The sequence below is a fragment of the Populus alba genome, chromosome 6, assembly GCF_005239225.2.
Source record: "Populus alba chromosome 6, ASM523922v2, whole genome shotgun sequence".
In the NCBI taxonomy this organism is placed as follows: domain Eukaryota; kingdom Viridiplantae; phylum Streptophyta; class Magnoliopsida; order Malpighiales; family Salicaceae; genus Populus; species Populus alba.
Window position 1 is genome coordinate 15,137,975 of NC_133289.1, and position 27,319 is coordinate 15,165,293.

The window sequence follows — 27,319 nt, forward strand, 5'->3', positions numbered from 1 at the left end:
TCATCTTTGATATGCAGCAAGTTTGAGGAAACAAAACCTTACAAAGGAAAGAAAAGAAAGGCAATAGATGTTCAAGAGATTTGAATGAATATTTCTTAACCTAAAGGTGGAGTCCAGTGACCTACTTGATTAGATTTTTATTGTCATTTGGTTTGTGTTTATGTTTACAGTTATGAAAATATGTTTGGAATGCTTGAAAAGCCTCCTAGTTAAATTAGTTTTTGATAAAATAATGCTTGTTTTTTTTAGTTTTGTTAGTTTGATTAATGCATTGATAAGATATGTTGTTAATCCTGGGTTTCTAAGGCTTTTGTCATGACCAAAATATGTTTATAAATAATTTTTTAATCCAAATTGCATGGATAAGCTTGCTGTTTTTATTTGCCAGTTTTGGAAAATGGGATGTCATGCATGTTTTTCGTGATTTGTTGTTTGTTTTGATTCAAATGTATATGATTATGACAATGTGGTCTGTGTGAACCAAAAAGATTCAATTTCGAGGTTTGGTATGCATTCCTAGCCTTAGTAGTAGGATGATGCATTTCTAGGCAAAATCTGAATTGGTGTTCTTCATGTTTTTCCCAAGAACATTGTCTTAGCTACGAGTTTTTGACCTATTTTATTTAATTTCTTTGCATCTTCACATTCTTATTACATCATTTAACAATGATCCAGGGTCTTCATGCATTAATAACTATTTCCAGTGAGTTTTAATGTTAGGGTTTTGGTTTTTTGTACCAAAATGTTTTTGGTCAAATCAAGATTATTAAGTGATAATTGTTGAGTTTTGTTGCTTGATTATTGGTCCTTGCATGGTCTACAACCTTTTTGTTCCTTTTATTTCATGAAATCTTGTCTAGTTTATAGTTCGTGTTACTGGAATCACTTTGAATGTTCATCTGTATTCTTTGTGTTCTTTGTTTTTTCTGGGTTTTGATCTATTTTCACCAAAAATTTTGAGTTTTTTGTATTCTTAACAAATTTAATCTATTTTTGTTTTGGTTTTTGTTTATGGCTTGTTTTTTTGGTCAAACTCATATCTTTGGTTTGGTTCATGGTTGGACCAATGATTTATGGTCAACATGGTCAGGTTAAAATTGAGTCAATGGTTAAGGCTTTGTTTGGCTAGCAATATTTTTACTAAAGTTTTTTTTTCATTTAAGGGTGAGTTTGACAAACACCCCTTAGGTTTGTTTTGGGGAGTTTTATTACAAAAAAAAAAAAGGGGTTTTTGTCAAACAAAGCTTAGAAAAAAAAAACATAAACAATAAAAATTATAGAACAAATACTTTTTTTTTCTTGTATATGGGCCAAAAATTCCTTAAAATTATTTGAGCATTTTTATTTAAAAATTATAAAATACTTTATAAAAGATATTGCATTGATTTTACAACAAGTTAATAAAATTTCAAAGGATTTTAACCTATATTTCAATAACTCTAAAAATTTTAATTCAAGAAAATTAATGGTCAATATCTTGACATAAATGCTAGACCTATAAGTAGACTAATATTAATCAATTTAAATTGGGAGTATTTTTTACCATAATATACGAGTTATGAAAAACCCTTTCGCTTTTCAGGATAGGTGAACCTTGTTAGAGCACATACATGAACCCTTTTCTATAAGAATTTATTTTGACATACGAGCCCATAATATATTTGAAATGCTAGATTTATTTATGGGAGTAAATCTTTTTTCTAAGCCGTAGACAAACCACCAGTTAGAAACCCATCAAAACCTTTAAATCATATCTAGACCATACAATAAAGTTTACCTCAGGTAAGGTGCCCTAGATGTGTTAATGTCTTTTCTAGTATACCAGGTCTTTTAGTGACCCTAAATCAAATAACTAGATTGCGACTCCTTGACCCCCACAATGTCACTCACTCTACACTCACATGTGCGACAGCCCTCAAAGTTCAAGAATTGAAATTTTTTTTTTTTTATGGAATTAATTCAAATAAATCATAATTAATGTTTATTCCTTAGAAGTTACACTTTAATTCATGCCATAACATCACAACCCATAACTATTTATGTTAATTTACCAAAATTTCCAAAATTGATATAAACCCTAAGTTTTCCTAATTTGGGGATTTTCAATTTCTAACATAATAAAAGAATAAAAAACACCATTAGAACATAAAAAATACTTTATTAAAGTGTTTTAATACAACTTTCCAAGCCTTATGAGCTCCTTTCCAAAGTTCCACTCCTTTCTTTTCAATTCAGCCAACTTTCTCTTTCTAGTTCTTCCACCAAAACTCTCACTGAAAACCACTAACTAAGGTTTAATCTTAAGTAAACCTTACTAACCAATATCTAGTAATTTAAACTTGTAAGAAAAAGAAAAGAGGAGAGGAATTTTTTAGAATTTCTAAGGTATTTTTCTCTATTAATGGCGCCAACCAACTTAAGTAGAAAAAGGAAGGAACTTTTTCTCTTATTTATAATTTTCCGCTCTTTATAATATCTATAGGTTATTTTGGTTAGTTCTATGATCCTCGATATTTTTCATGTATAACTATTTTCTTTATTCCCTCCAAAGTTATACTCTAATATTTTATGAAATTTCACCCATATAAAATTTTTTTTCTTTAATTTATTCTTTCCTTGTCAAGGTTTTATTATATATTTACCCAATCATGATTAATGCTCGCATATCGATTTATTATTTTATTCAGGACTTTAAACTAATTTACTGAGGACTTTCACCCCCAATCATAAAAATCTTCCTTTGAATTTATCATTTTTTAGTCTCGGATTTACACTACTTAAAACTAATTACTAAAGACTTTCACCTCCAATCTTACACTTTTAGGCCAGGGGTTTACAAAAAGAGATTGTCACCACTCTTAATGCATTTGAAAGAACTACACCAGCACCTAGTAAAACTAGGCCAAATTGCTCTTATCTTTAATGATCATGTATAGCCACCTAACCCTCACCGGTATAAACCTGATATGAGATATGATTACCAGGGTTATAGACCATGACATCGAAACATGTGTTGTATTTAAGAGACATGTTGGTTTATTGATTAAACATGGTTTGATATCTTTCAATGAATATACAAGCACTTCTAATTTAACTAAAAACCCTCTTCCATACAAACACCAATATTGAGGGTGTGAATGTAATAATTATTGAAGATGTGGCATATGATGAGAAAAAGGTAGCTTTGATGGTTTTGAAATCACTTGAACATGCAAATTAGTTAAGTATGGATGATGGTTTACTAAGAATGGGTCTCCTAGGTTAATCCATCATTGTAATAGTAAGCAATCAATTAGCCATAAAATGCTTGATGAAAGGAGTTGTTATAGTGAATGTTGCATTGTCAGCCCATTTTTGTTACTGGAATTTATGGATAAAGTCATTAAAACCTTATTTGCTCGAGTTTATTTTTAATGTATTTTGGGATTAAATCTTTTTACAATGAAGTGTGCCTTTTATATGTCTTATTCTTGCTTTGAAACCATGATATGCATATTTGAAAGTAATATGACAAATTCATTCAAAATTGGTCGAATTTCAAAATATATCATACAAATAGTAAAAGGAGTTTGTCTTTTTATGAATCTTGAAATTTCATTTTTTATCCCAATGAACCTTAAAAGGTAGAGTCTAATTTATCTTTTCTTTTCAACCCTAAAATATGCTCTCCTCCCTCATTAAACCTAAAAGGATAAAATTCTACTAGTCTCCAAGTTTTGAAGCAATTAAATAAATGATTATAAATAGTATGCACACGGTTCATGATCCCCTATCATATTTTCTCTAAGGTTTTAATGATTAACAATAAGGCTGAGATTTATCAACATGAATATATTTTAATTTAAGATGAAGAAAGGACATCTTTGATATATCCATCAAAAGTAAAAGATTATATTTTGTCGTTCCTATTTGAACCTTGTATATTTTCTTGAATAATAACTCAAACTAAGATCACCCTTCACACTAGAGGAGCATGTTTTGGAAGTTTTTGAATGATTAATGCAATTCTTGAAATAAAAAGAAATAAAAAGATTATAAAAAGGATGAAAAATGTTACAAATAAGAGAAAGAAAATAACACTTATGAAAAAAAAAGGCTATCTAGAACATCCCAAATAAGGGTACAAAGTCCAGAATTGACGACACAATATCAATGATGGACAATGAGATAGAGCTTAGAGAATTGAGATTGATGTGAGACCAATTACATAAATGTCAAAATCAAGACGAGAAGCCTAGAAGATCTTAGTATATAAACAAGTGATCTTATGTCCTTATATCCTTAAACATCATTTGAGCTTTAGCCTACATTACATGTTTTTAAAAGTCCTTCTTAGTCAAAAACATTTTATCTATATTGATAAGTGTTAACCATTAAAAGAGAACATAAAAAAATTTCAAGAAAAATATGACTCATATGGGTGTTGTATATCATTGAATAATGACATTAAATCAAAATCACATAAAACAAGATACTCCTTTTGAAAGTCAACTCTCATTTTAGAACCTATTGTTTTCTTTATAAAATAACCCTTCATATTTTGAAAAATCAATTATAGCCATTCATAGCCAAGATTTTGAAATAATTGTTCTTTTCCATTACCTAACCAATAACAATTTCATCATATGCCAACACTCAAAATTACATTTTAGCTGGGGGCAATTCATCTTGAAGAGACCAATTATGATTATAATAGTGGAACAATGATTTGATGAACTCCATCGCGAGCTAAGGTGACAGATTTTTCATGGAGATGATGAAAATGAAAAATAATGAACATAAAATCTTGGACTACATTTAAGGGCAAGGACAAGCAGAGTCAATATGGTCTAAGCTAATATGATGGAAGGATCATTCTTCTTCTTCTTCTTCCTTTTTTTTTTTTTTTTTTATCAAATGTAAGTAATTGTATAGATAAAAAAGGAAACAAAGCTGAAAACCAACAAGTTAGAATATACAGGCATATACATACAAGCAAACAAAGGGAACATACTCTCTTGAACAAGTAAATACAACCACAGAGGAAACATGCTCCCTGAACAAAGATAGCAAAACCAACAAGCTTAACAAAAAGCTATGGTAGACCAGCATAACCAGCAGCACACACATCCAACATTCTTATTCATTGATATGAATGAGAGAGAGAGAGAGAGAGAGAGAGAGAACATTGGAAGACAAACTTATGGCAAGCATTGAACGTATTAGGGTCATTTAAACAGTTCAAGTAATCTCGTACCTAGTGATTGACATTTCTAAAGTTGACGGTCTTTGTAGATACCAACTATAAGAATAGTGGGGTTTCAAAAAATATATAAGTTTTACTTTACAAATAAATCAAAATAAGTTGCTGCTATGGTCAAACCTTGGAATCAGGAAATTTCAAGCCTCGCAATCAAGAAATTTTCAAGCCCTATAATTAGAAAGTTCAACTCTACCGTCAAAAAGTTGAGCTCTTCCATTAGGAAGTGTAAGCCATACGATTAGAAAAATTCAAGCCCTATAATTAGAAAATTTAAGTCAAGCTTGCAATCAAAATATCTTTTAATTATTCGATATGAGAGTAGTCGCTTCTCTTATGAGATTTTTTTATCATAATAATAATAAAAAAAAAACCTTTTCTAGTATTATATTTCTTTACAAATTTATTATACAAAATCAAAGGAAAATGAATTTTTCAATGTCTTTGTACCATAGATATTGTAAAGAAATAGAAACTATTATAACTCATTTTCTACTCTTATTTTCTAAAATGTTTTAAAAAAAATGTATTTCTAAAGCAAGTTAGTCAATTTATGGTATTTTTGACACTTTCACTTATTTTATTGTGAGATGAGTATTTATAAAAAATAAAAACAAAGAAAAAAAAAAAAAAGAGTTTAAAGAGTGAAATAAAAATAAAAAGAGAACAAGGGACTAAGGTGATTAGGGACTAATAATATGAGAAATTATACGAAAGAGAAAAAAGGAAAATAAATTGGAGGATCAAGTAAGGTTAAAAAATTATTAAAAGAGATCCTACACATTAAGAAGAGAAAATTTAATTAATTAGAAATTTGTGGTCAAGAAGAAAATAATATAATTTTCTAATATTATTTTTTCAATTTTGTTTTTCCTGTTTTGCAGAGAATCACGAACAATATAAATAAAAGGTATTCCCCCAACAAGGGGACACATTGAGATTGAAAAAAAGATACTCTTGCAAAATAAACTACCAAAAACCCTAGCATAAGAGAAAGAAAAAATAAAACCAAGTAAAAATAAAAATAAAAATAAAGTTTTGAATTGCCTAAAAAATCTAGCATCACAACATCAACTATTCGGCCTTTGATCTTCCATCTTCCATGGAGGTGACTAACATTGCTAGAAAAAAAAAAAAAGAGGAAGTTTTTTCCCATCTAGTCATCTACGACATAGAGTGGTCCACTTGCCTCCCTATCTTGGTGGCGCGTGACAAAACACCTTGAAAGCTAAATTGGTCATCGACATGTGTAATACAACCGCCTACACTGCTTTTACCATCACTTTTTTTTTTCTTTATTCTAGCCTTTTGGTCTAGTTCCAACCTATTTAGATGACTTGTAAATGTCAATTTTAATTCTCATATATGATTTTTTTTAGAATAGTTTTTTTTTATTTATTTGTTAATTTTTTACTTGTGAATGTGTATTAATTTATATGTTGTTTTGAATAAATTCACGATGAGCACATGATTTTGTCCTTGTATTCATTAAATTGGTCGGAATATTTATGGTTATTTATGGTGAATATGTTGGGATAAATAATTGATTTATGGTGGATTAATACAAATTGGGTGATTAAAGGAAACGATTCAAAACCCGAGTTAGTCTCATTGTGTAATAATCATTTACTATTATTTAAAATCTTGTCCCAATAATAATAAATAAATAAAAAAGGATTGTACATCGTTATCTAGCCTAAATTTCAAATCATTATCCTATGATTTTTTAACCTCTAATAAATATATATTTTTAGTTTAGAAAAAATATTAACATGTATGCATAATAAGTGTTTTTTTTTCTTAAAATCAAATAACAATACAGCTTACTTAGGTATGATTTTTTTTGTGTGTGATTTTCATATTTGTTTTAACATAATTAATCCCTTACCTAAAAATCTCTGAAGACCAATTAGAATTTCTAATAACTATAAAATTAGACAGCTTGCAAAATAAACTACCAAAAAACCTAGCACAAGGAAGAGAGAAAAAAGAAACAAAAAAAATACAAGTTATTGAATTGCGTAGAAAATCTAGCGTCAGAGAATGAATTTTTTGGCCTCCAATCTCAAGTCTCTCATAAAGATGATTGACATTGATGGAGCCAACAAGAACAAGAAGTAGTTGTCTACAACACGAGTGGTCCACGTGCCTCCTTTCCTTAGTGTCCCGTGAAAAAAATCCTTGAAAGCTAGATCGGTCATCGATACGTGTAGTCTATGCGCTAATATTGTTTTTTCTAGCACTTTTTTTTTCTTCATTCAAACATTTGGTCAAGTTCCAACCTATTCCAATGACTTGTTCCAACATTGTTTTAATACTTATATGTGATTTATTTTTTTTAACATAATTTGTGAATTTCTTTGTTAGTTTTTGACTTTAAACATGTATTAATTTGTATTTTGTTTTGAACAAATTTGTGATGAGCACATGATTTTCTCTTTGTATTTATACTCATATTAATTAATTGAATTAATTGGAATATTTATAGTTATTTATGGTGAATATGTTGGGAAATATAATTAATTTGTGATGGATTAATATAAATTGAGTAATTAAAGAAAATGATTCAAAACTCGAGTCTTCGTTTACTATTATTTCAAATCTTACCACATAATAATAATAAAAAAAAAAAAACAAAAACAAAAGTGAGGATTATACCTCCTTGTCAAACCTAAATCTAAAATAACTATCCTATGAATTTTTAACTCTAATAAACATATCTATTTAGTTTAGAAAAAAATATTAACTTGTATGTATAATAAGTATTTTTATCATAAAATCAATCAACAATGTAATTTACATTAGGTATGATGTTTGTTGGTGATTATTATTTTTTCTTTAACATAACTAGTTCCTTATCCAAAAATTTCTGAAAAGTAATTTCATAAAACTAGATGAGGATTTATTTATTTTATTTTTAATCCTTTCACATAATTAGATAGCTAAAATATTTCTTGTGGGAAGTGAGGGAGAGGCTTTCTCTCATAGAACTGTGACTTTTACGTAATAATTATTACAAGAAATATGTACATTTCACCAAATACTTATTAATAATTTTATTCCCAAACTATTTATATATCAATTTTATTATTAAACTTTAAAAAAATTTCCTTAAAATCAATTAGTTGTATTTTTAAAATTTGCCCTAATTATAACCTCAATGGCAAAAATTGAAGTTCACGCCCGGTGGGACTCGAACCCACAGTCGCCTGATTAGAAGTCAGACGCCTTATCCATTAGGCCACGGGCGCTAGTTTTATCTTATTGTTCGAACTATAAATATATGTATAATATAAATAAAATAGAAGATGTCCGCGCTACGCCAACGAAAGGAACTTCATTTGTTAGAGGACATCGAAGTTTGAAAGCAAAAACATGAATAGTATCTCTTTTCTTCTTTGCTATTATAGATTTGCTTGAAAATGATAGAGAGATGCAGACTAGTTCATTTAAAAAACAGATGCGGATTGCTGTGTTTAAAAATTATAATAGCTATAATTATTTTTGAAAGTATTTGTTTTTAGAAAATATGTAAAAATAATATATATATATATATATATATATATATATATATATATATATGAACTAGTCTGCATCTCTCTATCATTTTCAAGCAAATCCATGATGGCAAAGAAGAAAAGAGACTTTTAATGTTTTTGCTTTCAAACTTCGATGTGAATAAATTAAAATAATTTTAAAAAACAAAATATTAAAAATAAATAATTATTTTAATTTAATATCAATAAATTAAAATAATTTTAAAAAACAAAAAAATAATATATTTTTTTTAAATAATTTCTTTTAATTTTTTAACACTTTTGTAGTACTTAACGAAATCTTAAAGGTTAAGTGGTTAATCAAAACAGATTAAGCAAATAAAAAGCACATTTCATTTTTACAAACTATAAGATGGTTATGATTTTGGCTACGTTATAAGAGCCTTGCATTTTGGTCCCTCAAACATGTCATAACTGGCAATCCTCCCGTGATAAATTTTCAGTTTACATATAATTTGGATTTGTGTAGTACCAAATATTATTTCTTCAAAGAAGCACATTTTGAGACTACATGAATACATATACAATTTATGTGGCTATGGAATCTATAAAATGACAATCCACTCCTGCGGCTTCTTCTACTCCTGTTTCGTGGAGGTAGATTAGCCGGACCCTGAATTTCTAAAACAACAGGGAAGATATTGACAGCTGTTATCTTCCTCCTCAGTGCTTGCTTTCTACACTTCAGAAAGAAATTCAGTCACCTGCATGCACAAAACATGGATGGATCCTTTCAATCTTGCAGTTCATAGAAATGGAGATCATCACTGCGTTATAACCATTTAGCATTGGGAAATATCTGTCAGAAGTGCGTTCAATCGAAATCTTGTCACCCAAATGTTAAGCCACCAAATTCAACTACAAGAAGAAAACACAAGACTGGAGTTTATGAAAGAGGAGATTTAAGTTGCATTTGTTTTGCATCTGTTTTTACATTGACGGTACAAACAACACAGCTAGGTATTTGATAACGGTTAAAAGTATATTTTATACTATGAAGTCCACTAAAAATTTAAGTTTGAAATCCAGATTTTATAAAGCAGTTTTTACATGCTTTTTTATTTTTTTATTTGTTTTTTTAATTTCAAATGCGCTTTCCAAAAAAAATTAATAATTTTTTATTTTTTCTTTGCTTCAAATTAATATTTTTTTTGTGTTTTTAGATCATTTTAATACATTATTTTTTTACATGCTTTTTTAATTGAAAATAAAAATATATTATTTTAATACATTTACAAGTAAAAAACATTTTGAAAAGCAAATGCAACCACAACTACCAAACATTTTAGTACGTTTGGCAACGCGTTAACGGTTGTGTTTCTTTAAAAACACACTTATTAAGTGTTTGGTTACAGATTCTTATAAAATCAAAAAACATGGGTCCCACCATTTATATGCGGTAGGACCACGATTTTGACTAAAGCAATAAAATACTGCTTTTTTCACAAGTTTCAACCTGTTGGTTGGAACTTCTCTAGACTGATTAGTATGGCTAATTACATGCACCGTGCAAGTGAATTGCACTGTACACACGAACAGTGCAAGTGATTGCCATGTAAACAATATTTTTTTAGAGTAAATTTAAAAAAAAAAAAAAAAAAAAACTAGTTTAGAGTAAATTAAATTTACTTGTATTGCCATGTAAACAATATTTTTTTTTCCTGAAAAACTAGTGTAGAGTGAATTAAATTCACTCACACTGTAATATCAAATCAATTTTATTCCTGATAATATTTTATAATTTTATTGCACGCTTAAAAAATTATAGAAATTGTAGTTCTTGTCGAATGAATTCTGTACGTAATGAAATTGTAGATGGTTTAATGGAATAATAAAAAAATATTTCATATAAAGTATTATTTATTTCATGAAATAATAACAATAGTTAAATCTACAACATTTAAATTAAAAACCATCAATATCAAAATATATATATATATTTAAAAAAAAAATTATTTTATAATTTTAATTTCAAAAGCATTCTTAACCAAACACATTAAACTACTTTTTATTCAACCTCAATTTCAACCACAGTTTTAACCAAACACCTATTTTTTCAAACCAACCTCAATTAAAAATACTTTTTATAAAACAACTTTTTTCAAACCACAACCACAACAGCTACCGCAATACCAAACACACTCAAAATATATGTTTTTTGCTTTACATAAAACTCAACCACAATTTTTACCAAACACGTATTTAAATCCACCAAACCACACATAACCACACTTTTTTAAAACTTACTTTTTTCAAACAACAACCACAAAAGCTATCTCCAAAAAACAAACACACTTGTCTCTTTGTACATCTAACAGTTAAACTAATTATCTAGTCATCTCAACCACACAGATTCATATTTACATAACACAGATTCACATTTACATAAATACGTTTGTTTTTTAAGATAACTTTTGTAGTTGTGGCTTTAAAAAAATAAGTTTTAAAAAAAATATAATTATGCGTAATTAGTGGATTTAGATACATATTTGGTAAAAATTATAGTTGATGTTTATGTGCAGCAAAAAAACATGTATAAAATATTTAGCATTTGTGTGATTACGGTTGCTTTTCAAAATGCTTTTTACTTGAAAATGCATTAAAATAATATATTTTAAAAAATATATATATTTTTGATATCAACGCATTAAAATGATCTAAAACACCAAAAAAAAAAAATTAATTTGAAGCAAATAAAAAATAATAAAAAAATCATCAAATTTCTTCAAAATCGCTTTTGAAATGTAAAAACAAACAGTTTTACAAAACTCGGTTCAAAAAACATGTAAAAACTGTTTCACGAAAACTGCATTTCAAACTCAATTTTTTAGACACAGTATAAAACACAGTTACCAAATACCTTACAGCGTTTTTTGCACCGCAAACACAAAGGCAGGTGCAAAACAGATGCAATACTATTACACAGAATTTTGAGAAAGTATCCACACTTGAGACTGTCTCCATGCTCCCTCTCTGGTCCCTATTTTGGATGCACCAATTCTCAAGACTCAACACTGCACTTCGATTGGACTTTAGACTATGGAATCATTATTAGCATTCATAAATAGCTCCGGTGTTGACAAGTCATTCATATTTCAAATTCCTAAGCATCTGTTAAAAAAAAAAAACGACTAGCCAATTGCAGTTGCCCACAACATTGAACATTTTTTGCCCTAAGCTACATAAAAAGACTGATTGATCCATGACCCTAAGAGACAATGGCTTCTAACACATGTTTGAAAGCAAAATGGAGCTTCCAACTCTTTCCCATGTGGTCTCTTATCAATTGCTCCAATATTCCTCAATTTGAAACTTCAGTTTTGCTATAGAAACGGACTTTTGTCAACAAGCATTTATTTGGGAAGACATAGATCTTATGCTATATCAATTTCAAGTGGTGAGAACATAGCAGCTGCAAAAAATTCATGTACTAGTGGTACAAGAATTACAATATGCCCCCTATATCAAAAGACTTGGGTAAAGCATGAAATTGGGTGCCAAAACACAAAGAAGCATCTAGTTGATTTCATGCAAAAAAGATCATCATAGGTTTCAGAGTGGAATCTGGGTCAAGAAGACAAAATTGGTTCAGTAGCTGAAAAGGGGACGAAAATCCATCATAACAATCGTCTTCGTTCCAAAATAAGAATAGCAAGCAAACACTCAAAGTCACAATGTCAGTGTTTTATGTTAAGTTGTCACCATTTTTTTCTCAGAGTTGGCAATGTGGGATATTTACATCATCCACTAACAAGTAATGCCATATTACCTCAGTTTTATATTTTTGTTAAATATCTCACAAGAGTATAGTTCATAGGGAAATAAATTTCAAGGGAATAGAATTACCTTTCACCTCAATAATGAGCAGTGTAATACTACTTCTCAAGCTGAATAAACTAGAAAAGGCACTGCAGAGAGAAGCAAGTTAATAACCTTAATCAGTGTAATGTTAAACAAGGATTCAAGCATGGGCAATAAAACAACATAAAAAAATATGAATTACAACAGTTCTCTCTATCATTAAAAAAACACAGGAGCTCAAATTTCCAATCTATTTCCTCGGTTCACAAATTGAAGCCACAAGTACAAAATAAAGATGGGACAAGTGATCCATATCATTCACAGGATCGTTCTATTACACCTACATGTCCAAATTGCGAATGAGACTATGATGTTCTCTTTTCCTTTTTGTGTTTTGACAAAAGAGAAGGTTATGATGATGGCATCACCTTTTTCAAATTTACTTCATGTGTAAGCACTTAGAGGACTTGACAAACCCAGTTATTTAAAATGCTCCTTTGATCAGAAACAAATGTTCCCTTAGACCAAAATCTCATCCACAGACACATGTCATGTAGGAAATGTTGAAATGATAATAGTCAGGATTTCAATGCTAGGTAAATACTTCCAAAGTACATTTTTTGTTGAGCTAAAATAATGTAAAGAATGACAAATGAGCTAGCAAAGTTGACAGAACAATCAGATATTTCTCACTGATCAAAGAAAGAAGTTCCTTATCATGTGATGGGACCAAATTAAACAAAAAGGCTCCTAATATCTACAACGGTTGAATGCCTGTCTAACAGAAGATGAGCTTCAGGAATTTTGGATTTGAAAATTCTGGTTAACATATTTCATAGAAAAAGTAGACAATTCTGATGAGAAGTTAAAAGTTGGATATCATATTTCATAGAAAGGACTTCTAAGCTTAACCTGGTAACTTGAAATGCATTTTCAACAAGATAAACCAAACAAGTAAAGGAGTAGTAAAATGATGGCATGAGGATGAGATTGTTGGTAGTTTGCTTGATCAATTAAGACATATGGTATCATTATAGTAGTGCTTGTAAGCACCTGTGAATCTAGCAGCAAAAAAGCATTCTGTGCAGAAATTGGTTTTGGATATGCTAAATATCCAAACCTAACCATCGAATGATATCTCCAAGGAGCTAACAATTTTAAATTAATGGAACCACATCTTCTGTTAAGGCCAAAAGTAACAACAAAATATCTGCTTAGTTCAATATGACATCATTAAGCCAGTAAATTGTCTTTAACTACATAACTTCCTAGAGTATATACTTGTTCAACAATGTCCACAATACCGGATCATTCCAATATGTTGATCAGTGGTCTCAAATTAAGTATTGTCTCCAATACCAGATGCTGGCTATGTGCTTTGATCAGCTAGTACAAGGGGAGAACCGAGAGAATGGTGTTTGGCAATCATTTTTCAACAAAATAGTGCATGAAGTTCAAAAGAATCAAGAGCTTACCAATTAAGAAAATGCTGAGCATTAAAGCAAGAGTAAGTTGGATGGAACAGCTGAACTGCAGGTGCAGTGGGGTTTGCAATTGCCTTTGGAAACCACCAGTCTGACCAGAGAGCTGCAGAAGGTTAAAATTTTATAATATCTCTTGGGAATCTTCCAAAACATAATGATTTGTAAAGTAAAAAAAAAACAAATAGATCTTGACAATTGCACAAATACTGATCCATTTAGATTGAAAATAATATGAGAAGCCATCCCAGCCTTCACTTTCACAATTATAATGCAAAAGGAACATTTATTTCAGACAGATAAATAATCCATTTTCACATATCATAAGCAATTAACTATTTCACCTGATTGAACAAAGTAATCGATCCCTTTGCCCGAGAATGTTCTCCAAACCTTTGCTTCCAGAAGAAAGGTTTGTACCCTTTTTCTTTAGGAGTGGCCTCAACACTTGACTTCATTTTGTCCCTTTGTTTGTCATCACGAGCAACCACGAATTTCATAGAACCAGTATTTGGTGAACTCCATGTTCTCCTTGAACCAGTTGTTTTATCAACTTGACTGATTATATCATCCTTCATTCCAAGATTTTCTTTCTCTTGTATATCTATAATAAATTCTCCATTTTTATTATCAGTAATGAATTCATTTTCATCAGAAGTACCTCTACTACAGGTGGGCCCAGAGTTATGGTCCACTTTTTTTCTCTTATGAGGGTTCTCTCTAGGAGAACCTTTCATGGGAGATTTGGCCGTGGTGCAATCATCTTTCACATTCTCTGGAATTTGGATGGTTCCAGATAGAAACATGGCTAAATCATCACATTCTTCTTTATCTAGATTCACCCATCGAAAAGGTCGCTTTCCTTCCCCAATAAAAGCTTCCCTTAGAGCTGCTTCAACAAGAGTTATTTGACTTTCAATAGCAGTGACAAATTGCTTATGCCTAGATGCGGTGAAATCATCAGAACAATGTCCACGGCTCAACTGAACAGCCCTCTCAAACTCCTCCAACTGTTTCATGGTTCAAAGATCAATGATACAGGGGAAAATGGAGAAACAAATGAAAAGAGAGAACTATTAGCGAAAAAGAAATCAGTCAACTGTAAGAATTGAAAACAAAATTTATAGTGATTTCCTAGCACTCAGTTCATTTGGCTAGGGTTTGCAGTAAAAGGGGTAAAAGTATTATGATACTTAATAATATTGATAAGTGAAATTTAGGAAAAAGCACACACTCTAAGCAAGGGATTCAAAGTTGGATGAGTTGAGGTTAGCTTTTCATCTGTCAGATGTAAATAATAGAAAACATAGAATTGGAAATACTCCTTCAACTGAAGTTTAACATTCAATATACTGAAAAGTAGTTCAAAGAAACGGATTCAGAGAGGCATGTAATAAATTTAGAGGTTTGAAGAACGAAATACACCTGCCATTTGGCGGTGCCTAAAGCAGTTTGGAGCTCTCTGGAGAGTTGATCCAAATCCTCTGGTTTTGATCCCTCTCTCTTCTCTCTTGTCCACATTCTATATGCTGATTCCATCCTGCCAAAAACAAAAATAACCAAAACTGCTTCAATTTCAGTTCAATAGAAGTCTAAGAGCATATGAGCATTCTAATAATTATCAAGTTTGTAGCACAAGAATAACTTGTTGATTTCATTAGAATGCAGAGCTACCTGCCTTCAAAGAGCACAAGAATAACTTTCTGCTAGTGAAAATTGAAAACTCTCCAAAATTACAGGAAATAGAATTTATGATACTTGAAGATCAACAATTTCAAAGATAGGAATATATAGTCATGCATTACAAAACAAACAACACAAACCCCAAATTTTCACATCAACAAGACCTGAAAAACAAAGAAATAAGGCACGCATCCGCATATTTGGTGCTAAACTTTAAATTGAAGAGTTTGACATCACAACACATTTACAAACACATTCCATAAACTAAATAGGCAGAAATTCCAACCAAGAAAACCCCAAAATCTACAAGACAACCTTTAAAACAGAGCAATAAACACACATCCAGACAACCTCAGGAGCAAAACATATAATAAACATCAGTATGCAGCATGCAAAACCCAATTCAAAATACAATCCATAGTCGTAAAACTGGAGAAACCAAACAAATTGTTGTACCGAACAAATATAGAATGTAAAGCATGAAACGAAAACGTACACATCAGCAGATTCCTGAACCTCCTCTGCAGCAGAAAAGAAAGCATCTTTTTGCCATAGATCGAAGCTGTTAGCTACCATCATCTTCTTCACTTCAAATTCAACAACAAAACAAACGCAATAAGAAACCCGTTCAGGCACAAACAGAAACCCAAAAATTATCAACAAATGTTTTTCTTTTTTGCTTTGCTTGGACGGATATGCTTTCTTTTCTCTCTTCTCTCTTCTCTCTCTCTCTTCTCTTCTGTACTAAGAAGAAGCAAAGAATGAGAGAGAAGAGAGGACAGATGAAAGAAAGCAAGAAAGAAAGAGACGTTTAAGCAAATTCTTCAGTCTCTCTCTTTATTTTTTATTTTTTGAAAAAAATAAAAATACTATGCCTCCATTTCTTCCTTATGTGGCGTGCTCGCTCTGTAGATGAAAGATTGTGCCCTTATTTTATTATTTCCTATTAATTTAAAAAAATGGAAAAACCATGCAATAAATTTAAGTGGTTCTATCTTCTGTTTACAGTTTCATGTTATTACTGTTTATTATTATTATTATTATTATTATTATTGATAGCACTAACATGTTCTTTATACTTTTTAGACTTCAACTACTATATTCGTCAGCGCTTCTCGTATGGGTTAGAACTTAGAACTACTTTTTTTTAAATATTCAGAGTATTTAATTTTTTTATAATATTATTAAATTCAATTAAATAGTTTCATTTTAAAATCTAAATTACGAGTTGTTATCCAACTCAAGTTTTAAATTAAATTATATAAAAGCTTATATAAAATGAATCATTTAATTTAATGGATTCATAGATAGTTTAAATTACTTATAAAAATATGACATAATTTTAAAAAAAAACTTTATAAAAATAATTTTTTTTATATTGAGACGATACCAAATTGAATCGACCTTGATCACTCTGTGATCCTAGGTCATAGAATTCAATGGGTTTAATAACTTTTTTGTTTCTATAAATTACTTTTATTTAATTTTATGATAAAATTAAATGATTGTAAAATCAAGCACCAACCCTAAAAAAAATATTTATTTAAAATTGTGATAACCCTATAGAAAATAAAAAAAATAAACCATGAATTCTTTTTCTCAACTAGTTCAATATTAAAGAAGAATGAAATAAAAAACAATTAGAAAAATCAAGGGACTAAAAACTAGAAAAAAAAAAATCTGGTTTGATGGGTAAACCCGTTAAGCCTATGAATCGGGTAACTTGGGTAAATAAGTCAAACCCATAAACCGGGTAATGAACTCCATTGAAATTAATAACTTTTTTTTTTATCTAAACTATTGTTTTTATTTAATTATATGATAATAAAAATAGACAATCGTACAAATCAAGCGTTAAACCAATAGTGAGACTTTTTTTGAAGACTATGATAACCTCATAGAAAGCAAAACAAAACAAATTATGAAACTCAATTCTCAATCAATTCAATATCGAATGATAAAATACAATTTTTTTTAAAAAAAGTTAAACTTGCTAAACCCGTCAATAGGTCCATGGATTTTCTAAAATTTAATAACATGTTTTTTTTTAACTATATGATAAAAAAAAATATACAACCATGTAATCTAGTTAAATTAGACAGAAAAAAGAAGAAGAAAGAAACCCTGCTAAACTTGCGAACTCCACAAATTTTAATAACTTAGTTTTTTTTTTTAAATAGTTTTTATTTAACTAAATTTTTTTAAAAATAAATCATACCACGATGTTAAAATATTTTCTTGATACCGCAATAATTATATAAAAGACAAATCAAAATAAATTATCAACAATAAAACCCCATAAACACATTTTATAAGGATTAAATTAAAAAAAAATCAATAACCAAAAGGAAGGGAAAAAAAGGTCAAAATAAAAAAAACAATTGTGATCCAAAATGCTAATGGGTGTGGGGAAACCATGTTTTCCTCGCACCTTTTAGACATCGTTTAGGAACGCGTGCAAACCATGTTCCCAAAAAATTAAATTTTTTTTGGGTAAAATTTAATATGATTTGTATGTTTTGGATCGTTTTGATGTGCTGATGTCAAAAATAATTTTTTTAAAAAATAAAAAAGCATCATTGACATGCATTTCGGCACGAAAAGTTATTTGAAAAAGCAACCGCTACCACACTACCAAACATACTTAGGGGTTTCTTGAAAGTGTGGTAGCGATTATTTTTAAAAGTGTTTTTTGCTCGGAAATACATCAAAATAATATTTTTTATTTTTTTAATTATTTTTAACATTAGTACATCAAAACGATATAAAACAATACAAAGAAAATTAATTTTAAGCAAAAAAAATTCAAATTTTTAAGAAATATGGTTTCAACCATGTTTCTAAATAGTCACTTAGCTTTATATTAATTAGAAGAAAAACAAAACTTTGCTAAACCAGCGAACCGGAACAACCACGATTACCTCGTTAAACTCACAAACAAGGTCAATTAATTCCACAAAGTTTAATAACCTAATTTTTTCTTAAATAATTTTTTTTTATTTAACTAAATGTTTTTTAAAAAATAAACCATACCATGATGTTGGAATATTTTTCTAATACCAACCCAATGATAAAATATTTTTTTTGATATCGCGATAATCAAATAAAGGATATATTAAAATAAATTATCAACTCTAAATCCCCATAAACACATCATATAAAGACTAAATTAAAAAAAAATCAATAACCAAAGGAAAAAAAAAAGGAGTCAAAATAAAAATAAAAAAGTATGATTCACAATGCTAATGGGTGTAGGGAAATTGTGTTTTCCCACACCTTTTAGGGGTATTTAAGAGTATGGTAGTAGTTACATTTAAAAGTTATTTTTGCTTGAAAATGCATCAAAATAATATTTTTTTTTATTATTTAAAAATTATTTTTGACATCAGCTCATCAAAACGATAAAAAAACATACAAAAAAAATTAATTTTAAGCAAAAAAAATTAATTTTAAGCAAAAAAAAATTTTTAGGAAATGTGGTTTCAACCATGTTCCCAAATAGTCACTTAGCTTTATATTAATTGGAAAAAAAAAAAAGGTACTTTGCTAAACCCGTAAATCAGGGGCAACTAAGGTTACCTCGTTAAACTCACAAATCGAGTCATTGACCGCACAAAGTTTAATAACCTAATTTTTTTTTGAAATCATTTTTTATTTAACTATATTTTTTTAAAAAATAAATCATACCGTGATGTTGATATATTTTCTAATACCAACCTAATGCTAATATATTTTTTTTTATATTGTGATAACCATATAAAAAGTAAATTAAAATAAATTATCAATTTTATATCTTTATAGACACATAATATAAGGACTAAATAAAAAAAATTAATAACCAAAGAAGAAAAAAAAAAGGCTCAAAATTAAAAAAAACAAAATACTACTGTAATCCACAATGCTAATGAATATGGGAAAACCATGTTCTCCTCACATCTTTGAGTTTTATATTTATTTAATTAATACTTAATACTTAATAAGGTATATTTTTAAAGGAAGGTTATGTATAGAAAATCAGATTTCATAAACACAAACAACAGTTTTAATTTAAACGAAATTATCTTCTTTTCTTTTATTATTAATCAGTGATAACATTGTACTTTAACTGCTCCATGAATTTGGATTTAAGATTCTGTATCCAATTCTGACTGTTTAAATTTCTTAAGCAAAATCCGTATTTATTTCGGCTAATTAATTGTTATTTATCCATTATCGCCCTTATCTTTAATTGTCCAAAAAAAGGTGGAAGGATGGAGATGCGGTCTTGTTTGTGCACAAGTGATTTTAATCTTAAATTAATTTTATTTTCTTGCACTTATAAAATAAAATAAGAAAGAAGTTTAAAGAAAGGGAAAGGACAAGGAGCTGCCCCTCGGCCATAAAATTGTATTCTCCCTTTATTTTTATTTTATTTTTTCTTCTGGATAATATTTCTACTTTAGACATATATTATACTAATGATGCAAAGGGAATTGTTAATGATGGTTCGTGAAGATGAAGGACATGAAAAAAAGGTAAGGTGGTCCGTCCTCCTCCTTCCTCCTAGTCATAACCTCACTAACCACCGCTTCAACAACCACTCCTTTTATATATATATATGTGTGTGTGTGTGTGTGGTAGGAGGGAGCAAATTGGAAGAAGCCTGCCCAGCAGCAATTGCTGTTGAATTTAGTTTTTTCTTGCTTGAAATTCCAGTGAAGAGTAGATATTTTGTCTTAAAAACAAGTGGGCAAAGGCCAATACGCTGGCAACCAGCTGGTGGTTGTGGTTCGTTAAGGTTCTATTCCCATGTTTGATTTGTCGGCACGGACCTAACTCCATGATAGACAAGATTTGAGGTGGCAGTGGTTTCTTTTTCTTGATCTTGCCTGCTGCTCAATTAACTAGAGTGAAAATTCTTTAGTATTCGATGAGTTTATGACATTCTAATAGAGGGTTGCTCCTTTTTACCTTCTCTTCCAAGCAAGACACTTCTTCTAAACTGGTTTTGTGTGGTCTGAATCGCTAGAGTTCTGCTCTCCCCATAGACCACATGGTTTGTGGAGTAGCTTGTTAGGTAGACAACTCCAAAATCACACACCAATTGATTTAATCACTCAACAAGATTCTCTCAGCAATTTCTATTCAAATTCAACAAATCTATAGAAGAAACAAGACTATAAATCATGATTTGGTATGCTTGAAAACCTTTTATTTGTCAAGTCAAATCCGGGCATCCGTATCTAATCTCCAACATAATGTAGCCTCTCTTGATTTACTATTATTTTAATCTGCCACACATCCAAACGCAAAAACAAAGAGCATCCTTCCCCTAAGACCACCCATTTGTCCATTCCCTTGCATAAAAATAAAAATTATGGAGGCTTGAGACACCAAAAGGCCATTGACCTTGTGGTGTAACAATAATTAAAGATTTATGCGTCATGATCAGTACGCTCCATCTACGTTAATTTTTATCATGGCTTTTAGGTTGGGGAGGATACATCCCAGGATTGAAGCAGACACATTGTGCTTTCAAGCCAGCTCATCTAAAGCTCAGACAATTCATCTTGCACCAAGTTGAGACCCGCGGCACATGATGTTAAAATTGAGGAGACAATCCTTCTTTGTAGATCTTTGAACTCCAATGCCAGCTTCACATCCCAGCTAGCATCATCACTGCAAGGATGACATAAAACCTTCCATTAAAATTTTAAACGTAAATAATTTGTTTCATAACAGACATGTTCTAAGCTATTTGATGAATAGAGAATTCGTTACCTGTCGACAAGATCTGTGTCACCAAGATTTTCCATCATGCTACTGAAGGTTGACTGAAGATCTTTGAGAACTTCTATTTCATTCTCCAGGTTTGATATCTCCTAATTTTACAAGTACACAGAAACAGATATCAAAGTCAAGCAGGGTTAAAGAAAAATATATTCAAAGTTAAGCCAATTTAGGAAATATGCATAGAAATTACAATGGTCTTGGCGTGTGGTGCGGGACTCCGAGCTCCACGTAGATAATCCAATAATGGAGATGGCAAGCCATAATAGAATATATTATGGTTGTTTGAGAACCAAGTTCCCCTCACCATGTGAGAAGTCCAGCTCGATGTTGGGCAACCCTCAATACAATAAGCATCGCCAACATCAATATCTGCACATGTTTGTGAGTGAGTGAGTACTGACTCTAAGTTCATAGAAGGAAACAATAACCCTGAATGATAGAACTTCAAATTCCCAAGCATTGGTTACGATTTTTCCTTTGTAGGGTGTTTGGGGCAAAGAAGATTACCCAATGGAATTACATCATATGGATTGTCTCCTTGAGGCATGAAACCATAGAATGTAATTAGATGTGAACTAGAGAAGTTTCCATAGCTAAGGCAGCATTGCTCTCCAAAACAAGAAGGCCGTGTGAGTGGGAATTTCAGTGTATTTGTTGCAGAATCTACTTTACCATAGTGAACGATGTGTGGGTAGAGCTGCAAAGAAAGGTTTCAGAACATGAACAAGAAGCATGCTTCTCCAAAATGGTGTAAAGGTATGATAAGAAAGTCGAGAATAATAAAACAAACAGCAAAACACTTTGCATGTGAACAACCATGCAATTAACCCCAGAAGCCCAACACAGGAGTAAAATGATCATAACTACGGACTATCAGCTTTTTGGGAAGCAAAATATTGAGAATTCGACAAAAGTATATCCTAGCATAAATGAATTAGATCATGGTGTCAGTTTTCAAGTTAACAAAATCAACAAAGAGATCAGCATAAGGGTGGCAGAATATATAATAGTGGCTCCAGTCCAGGCATGTTATTCAGAAGCAAATTCCACTACCTTTGGGAGCCTTAAGTTTAGTCTAAACTAGATAGATATAAAAATACACAGCTAAGCACAAAAAAATGGTGAAACCAGGAAGGAATGGTATACCGAATGGTTAAGAAAGCCTGCAATAGGAATCAAGCAAGTCCTCAGTTTTCCATCAACAAACATAACTTTCATGCTATTAGAGTACCACAGTTCACAAGCCCATAAGAATTGCTCCCATGTGTAGAGCTCTGGCAAAAATACTTCAGGATAATTTTTGCACAGTGGAGGAACCAGCTCATCATATTGAACTCGCAAGTGCTGTGAAAATTGGAGGTAACAAATAAACCACATTAAGGTGTTATTTCTTAAATTCCAAAAAACATATACTGCTGCACATGTAAAATCAGTGAGAACCATTGCTTTGATGAAATCCTAATGGAAAAAAGTCAGAAATTTTATTTCCATATTCAGACTCACAAATGAAAGCATAAATTTAAATAACACAATGTTTTCCCATCTATATGCATATAAAAGTAAAACATAAAATATTTTGAACATTTTATGATGCTATAATTAACGTCTTGGAAAGATTGCAAGGCACAGCCTGCTTCTGATATACAGCAAGTATCCCTTAATCGCATAACAGTTCAATGATTTGGCAAATAGAGATCCTACAAACTCCAAATTTTTTTTTTCTTAAGGGTTTCATTCCTTAATATAATAGCTTGTGACATTTGATGCATCAGAGATCAGCAAACTAGCATCAGATCGTTAAAAAACAGAGGTCATCTAACAGTATCAATATTCTTTGCCCGCACTCTAGTGTCCCTTGTAAGAAGCAAAGTTTTAACAAATAAAAACATCATTTTGCATGCCATATTACCTCTTTTGCTTGCATTATCTCCTCTAAAAGCAAGGTTCCATCCAAAGCCATGATTGCATCAACTCCAAAGCTCAGCCCTGTATAAATTCAAAAAGGAGATGAGGGAATTGAAGCCATAAAAGCAGAATAAGCAAATTTTAGAATTAAGAAAAAGGGGTTTGCCATACTCGCTCCTGCAAGAGTGGGAGACTGGGATGAGAACTCTGGAGACTCTGTTACCCTTCAGCAATTTAGCTTGAGATAGCTATTCTAATGCATCAAAGTTACATTTTCTTCGTTGCAAGCTTGCAACTTCATACTTTTTTACTATTGCACTAGACAACAGCCTTGATACAATCAGACATGAATGTTTTTCCCCCAAAATAGTATACACTTAATTGAAGATGAAATTAATACTTAGAGATCAACAAATCAGCTTCACTTCCAAAATGCTCAAGCGATAAGATTTTAAGATTACCCTTTGTAGAAGGATCATGAACTTGCCATCAACAAAGTTTCAATTTTAGAACCCCCCCTAAATTATATGATTGTTACACGCATCAGAATTTTAGCATTAACTAAAGGGGACAAATGCATCTCAAAGCAATAACTAAAGATTAGTATCTTATTTCATGTTAGTTGCTTCCAAGTTGACAAAGTATCATTGACAAAGTGTAGCAGATCAAAGGGGAATACCAGTCTTGAATTCCTCTGGCAGAGTGTCAAAGTAAATCTTGAATTTTGAAGAACAGTTGTGCCTCTCCTTCATGCTCCATAGTAACAACATGGTCTCAGAGGTAATCCCATCAATCTTTTCCAATATATGATACTGCAAGCAAACTAAATAGTAAACCTTACTACAGAGAATTGCGGTGATATTTAAGATTTTAGGTTCGGGTCATATTCAACAGTTCTACATCAACAGTTCTACATCCCTTTCAAGTATCGTTTACATTTCAAATAAAATATGAGAGAGCAGGCATGATAAAGCTCATGTTTGGACTCATCACCAAGGACATATCCATGACTTTTATTGTTGATCAAGTTTTGTGTTGAGCACGTAGCAAAAGCTCTCTTATGCCATATGACAACTCAACTTTTCAGCTAATTGGTCAGCAATCATACATAAGGTAAGGCATTCTTATCTTAACTTTTTTCCATGTGCTAAGGTTTTAAAACAAATTCTCCGTTGGATTTCTTATGGGTGGGGTGTTCTTTATAACACGCACACACATGTTCTATCATTTACCTTCATATAGCTTTACAATCAATAACAATTTGTAGTTTAGATAACAGGCAAGTATTCACATCAGATGATATTTATTGACAGCTTTAGATGTCAGCATTATAGAGACTTGCTCTAGTTCTATACAAATGCTCCCATTATCAGTAAACATCAATGAAACAAGTACTCCTTACAAATTGGAGGTATTTATTTATGTTCACGGATGATGAAACATACCATGTCAGATTTGTGCACATGCTCCTCAGAAATAATAATAGACACAGGAATCTCCAAAGCAATGTCTTCAACTTTAAGGTCTTTTGTTGCTATGGCTCCTCTGCCAGCTCCTTCAACACCTTTAGGAAGTATAAAGTAGGGAAAACGCAATATGTTAAGGAGTAGATTTCATTTCTCTTCTAAACATAATTACCTCTTTACCCCTTCTATCAGTTTCAATTCAACTTTAGATCCATACAAAAGGTAGACATCCCAAGGGAAAAAAAAAAAAACACCCTCTTATATGCATTTTTTATTGGATGTGAAGTCTTAAACTAATATTGGAACTTACATGCTATCTTCAAGCTTGTTTTTACACCATTGCTCTCCCCCCATTTTTCTAAACACTTTTCTTTGTCACAACTGCAGCTTCTATCAATTCTACTCTCCACTTTGTTCTTGTCTGTGAATTCCTGGATCCTTTTAAGAACTTCATCTTGCAAGGTTTGCAAGAAGTTCATTTCCTTCTGTCTTTCACAAGAGGAGTAGCTGTTAATAAGTGAAAGGACCGAATTGAGCGCCTCCACCTCATTCCTGGGGCTCCAATATTCAAATGATGAACAGTCGTTGACCTTGCCAAAATAAAGTTCTACCTGTATTACAGAGGAGCACCAATTTCTCCATCATTATTTGCTTCATGAATTACACTTCAACCTATGCTATGTGATTTGTGCCATTCTCACAAAACAGTGAATAAACAAGCAAAATACATTGAAACTAAAGGCTTCAATATGCCAAAGGTGAACGCATATGAAGACCAACCTGCCAAATTGCCTGGCAGTCGTTCTGCCCAGCTGGGGAACAAGGTAAATACCGACTTAACAAAAAGAAACTCCAATTTAGCTGCTTCTTAAGTCCTAACATCTATCTAACATAGAGAGAGGGAGAGAGGGAGAGAGGGAGAGAGAGAGTTTACCTCGTCTAAATGTATAATTCTTGCAATCTGAAGTATTCTTTCCAAGATGGTTGCAATTGCATCAGGACATGAAGATCTATGAAACTGCACTTGTTCCCTGATATCAAAACCCATACTATGTAGTAAATTCTGTCAAACAACAAGAAACATTATCAAAACAAAGGTAAGAAATTAGCATCTCAATCAAATGTCTCTCTTATTAGGACCTTGAAAAGTGTGATTGAATCAAAATACTAAGTAGACAACAAGATTAACTGACATTGGAAAGCAGCATCCCCAGAGACACTATTAAATTTGTGTGCTTGTCAGTTGTCACTTTCTCCAAGTAAAAATTAGACAATGTGAGTCTTTCCTAAAAAAAGGGACTCAAGCTACAGTTCCATCTATCATACTCCATTTGGAAATGGCGCCAATTAATTCATATTATATAACTTTGGTTACATGCATTTTCTTCTCTATGCATCCCATCCAAATATAACTTAAAAAAAAATAGTATTCAAAAGAATAAGACCATTTGTTTTATTTCTCACCTTCTTTTTATAAAAAAAAGGGTCATTTTGAGAGAGCTCAAGAACTATTTCACATCCATCACTTGTCTTGATGATCTTATTAGATGAACATGGCTGCAACAGATACGGGAGACCAGGAATGAGAATTTATTTTTCACAGGAGATAAAATAAATGAAATCAGGAAAAGAACACAGAGCAATGAAAAAGGTTAAAATGATTCAATTCTATAATACGACTAATCCGAAAGTAAGAATACATGCACAAGCCCTCAAAAAATCCGTTTCCTGTTCCTTTAGGAACTCCCACCATCCCAGTTGAAATTATGTGCCTTGTACAATGTGGTGAAAAGCCCATAACAAAAAACCAAAGAAAAAATACACAAAAAACCCAGGATAAGAAAAGAAAAAAGATAACCAAAAATGAACACACACACGCATATACATCACAAACTAAACCCTTTTTAGATAACCAGATTATCACATAAAGCTTGTTAGGAAGACCTGTTATAGATAACTACAAGAAGTAAAACATAGACTTATTCAAGACCAATCACTTAGAAAACTGAGCTAGCAAAGAGTGACAGCAATACTCGTCAGTTTGGTTAGGGAAAACAGTAAAATCACTAAATATCAGATTATTCAAAAGAAAATGAAGAGAACACAGTGTAAGAAAAGACTTGGGTTTACCTTATTATTATTATTATCCATTGATGAACTCAAGATGAAGCAGGAGCCCAGACCGAGCAGAGATGGTCGTGAGGAAGGGAAAGGTCAAGACAGGTTTCGCTTTGCAGGGTTTTGATTTTGGGTAAACTATACTATAGTCTCTGTAGATTCCACCATGTTACACTTCAGCCCCTATAATTTAAGAGCTTCTGATACTAACCATAAAGCAAGCGCGATTGCCCTCGTAACTGGTGCACCAGTCATCATCTCGCATCGGAGAGGTAAATAAAACTCTTAGGTGGTTTA

At 31.1% G+C, this 27,319-nt stretch overlaps 2 protein-coding genes and 1 non-coding gene across 10 annotated transcripts; all 3 read right to left on the reverse strand.

The window, feature by feature from the left end:
• Positions 1-8,417: 8,417 nt before the first annotated feature.
• On the reverse strand, positions 8,418-8,490 carry TRNAR-UCU (transfer RNA arginine (anticodon UCU)). Its single transcript has one exon. It is a non-coding gene; the product is annotated as a tRNA-Arg (tRNA).
• A 695-nt stretch (positions 8,491-9,185) lies between these two features.
• LOC118032489 (uncharacterized) lies at positions 9,186-16,702 on the reverse strand. Of its 7 annotated transcripts, none has more exons than XM_035037204.2 (6): positions 16,258-16,698; positions 15,504-15,618; positions 14,423-15,088; positions 14,073-14,184; positions 12,643-12,704; positions 9,186-9,500 (listed from the first exon to the last, which is right to left on the reverse strand). In XM_035037204.2, exons 1-5 carry the CDS (start codon positions 16,338-16,340, stop codon positions 12,679-12,681), a joined length of 1,002 nt encoding a protein of 333 aa, XP_034893095.1. In that variant the 5' UTR covers positions 16,341-16,698; the 3' UTR covers positions 9,186-9,500; positions 12,643-12,678. The 7 variants fall into 7 exon arrangements, with proteins under 7 accessions (XP_034893095.1, XP_034893091.1, XP_034893094.1 ...); XM_035037200.2 differs by lacking the exon at positions 9,186-9,500 and adding an exon at positions 11,642-11,907 and having other exon boundaries at positions 16,258-16,697; XM_035037203.2 differs by lacking the exon at positions 9,186-9,500 and adding an exon at positions 11,913-12,119.
• Positions 16,703-20,926: 4,224 nt separating this feature from the next.
• Positions 20,927-27,171, reverse strand: LOC118032476 (ribulose-1,5 bisphosphate carboxylase/oxygenase large subunit N-methyltransferase, chloroplastic). 2 transcript variants are annotated; one of them, XM_035037181.2, is made up of 12 exons: positions 27,035-27,171; positions 26,369-26,461; positions 25,839-25,967; positions 25,215-25,515; positions 24,884-25,002; positions 24,118-24,250; positions 23,443-23,519; positions 22,680-22,877; positions 22,041-22,230; positions 21,724-21,902; positions 21,522-21,622; positions 20,927-21,419 (listed from the first exon to the last, which is right to left on the reverse strand). In XM_035037181.2, the coding sequence occupies exons 1-12, from the start codon at positions 27,053-27,055 to the stop codon at positions 21,290-21,292; spliced, it is 1,671 nt and encodes a 556-aa protein (XP_034893072.1). In that variant the 5' UTR covers positions 27,056-27,171; the 3' UTR covers positions 20,927-21,289. The 2 variants fall into 2 exon arrangements, with proteins under 2 accessions (XP_034893072.1, XP_073265788.1); XM_073409687.1 differs by having other exon boundaries at positions 26,369-26,462; positions 27,039-27,077.
• Between the last annotated feature and the right edge of the window lie 148 nt (positions 27,172-27,319).

Bases quoted from the DNA above. Each gene is read 5' to 3' on its own strand.
- LOC118032489 (XM_035037204.2), bottom strand. From the start codon at position 16,340: ATGATGGTAGCTAACAGCTTCGATCTATGGCAAAAAGATGCTTTCTTT. The intron at 15,089-15,503 runs GTGTATTTCGTT...ACCATGAAACAG, and splicing joins TAGGCACCGCCAAATGGCAG to TTGGAGGAGTTTGAGAGGGC. The intron at 12,705-14,072 runs GTAAGCTCTTGA...TTCTCTCTGCAG, and splicing joins GCTCAGCATTTTCTTAATTG to TGCCTTTTCTAGTTTATTCA.
- LOC118032476 (XM_035037181.2), bottom strand. From the start codon at position 27,055: ATGGATAATAATAATAATAAG. The intron at 23,520-24,117 runs GTATTCCCCTTT...GAATTTATACAG, and splicing joins GCCAGAGGAATTCAAGACTG to GGCTGAGCTTTGGAGTTGAT. The intron at 22,231-22,679 runs GTATACCATTCC...CTTTCTTTGCAG, and splicing joins CAGGCTTTCTTAACCATTCG to CTCTACCCACACATCGTTCA.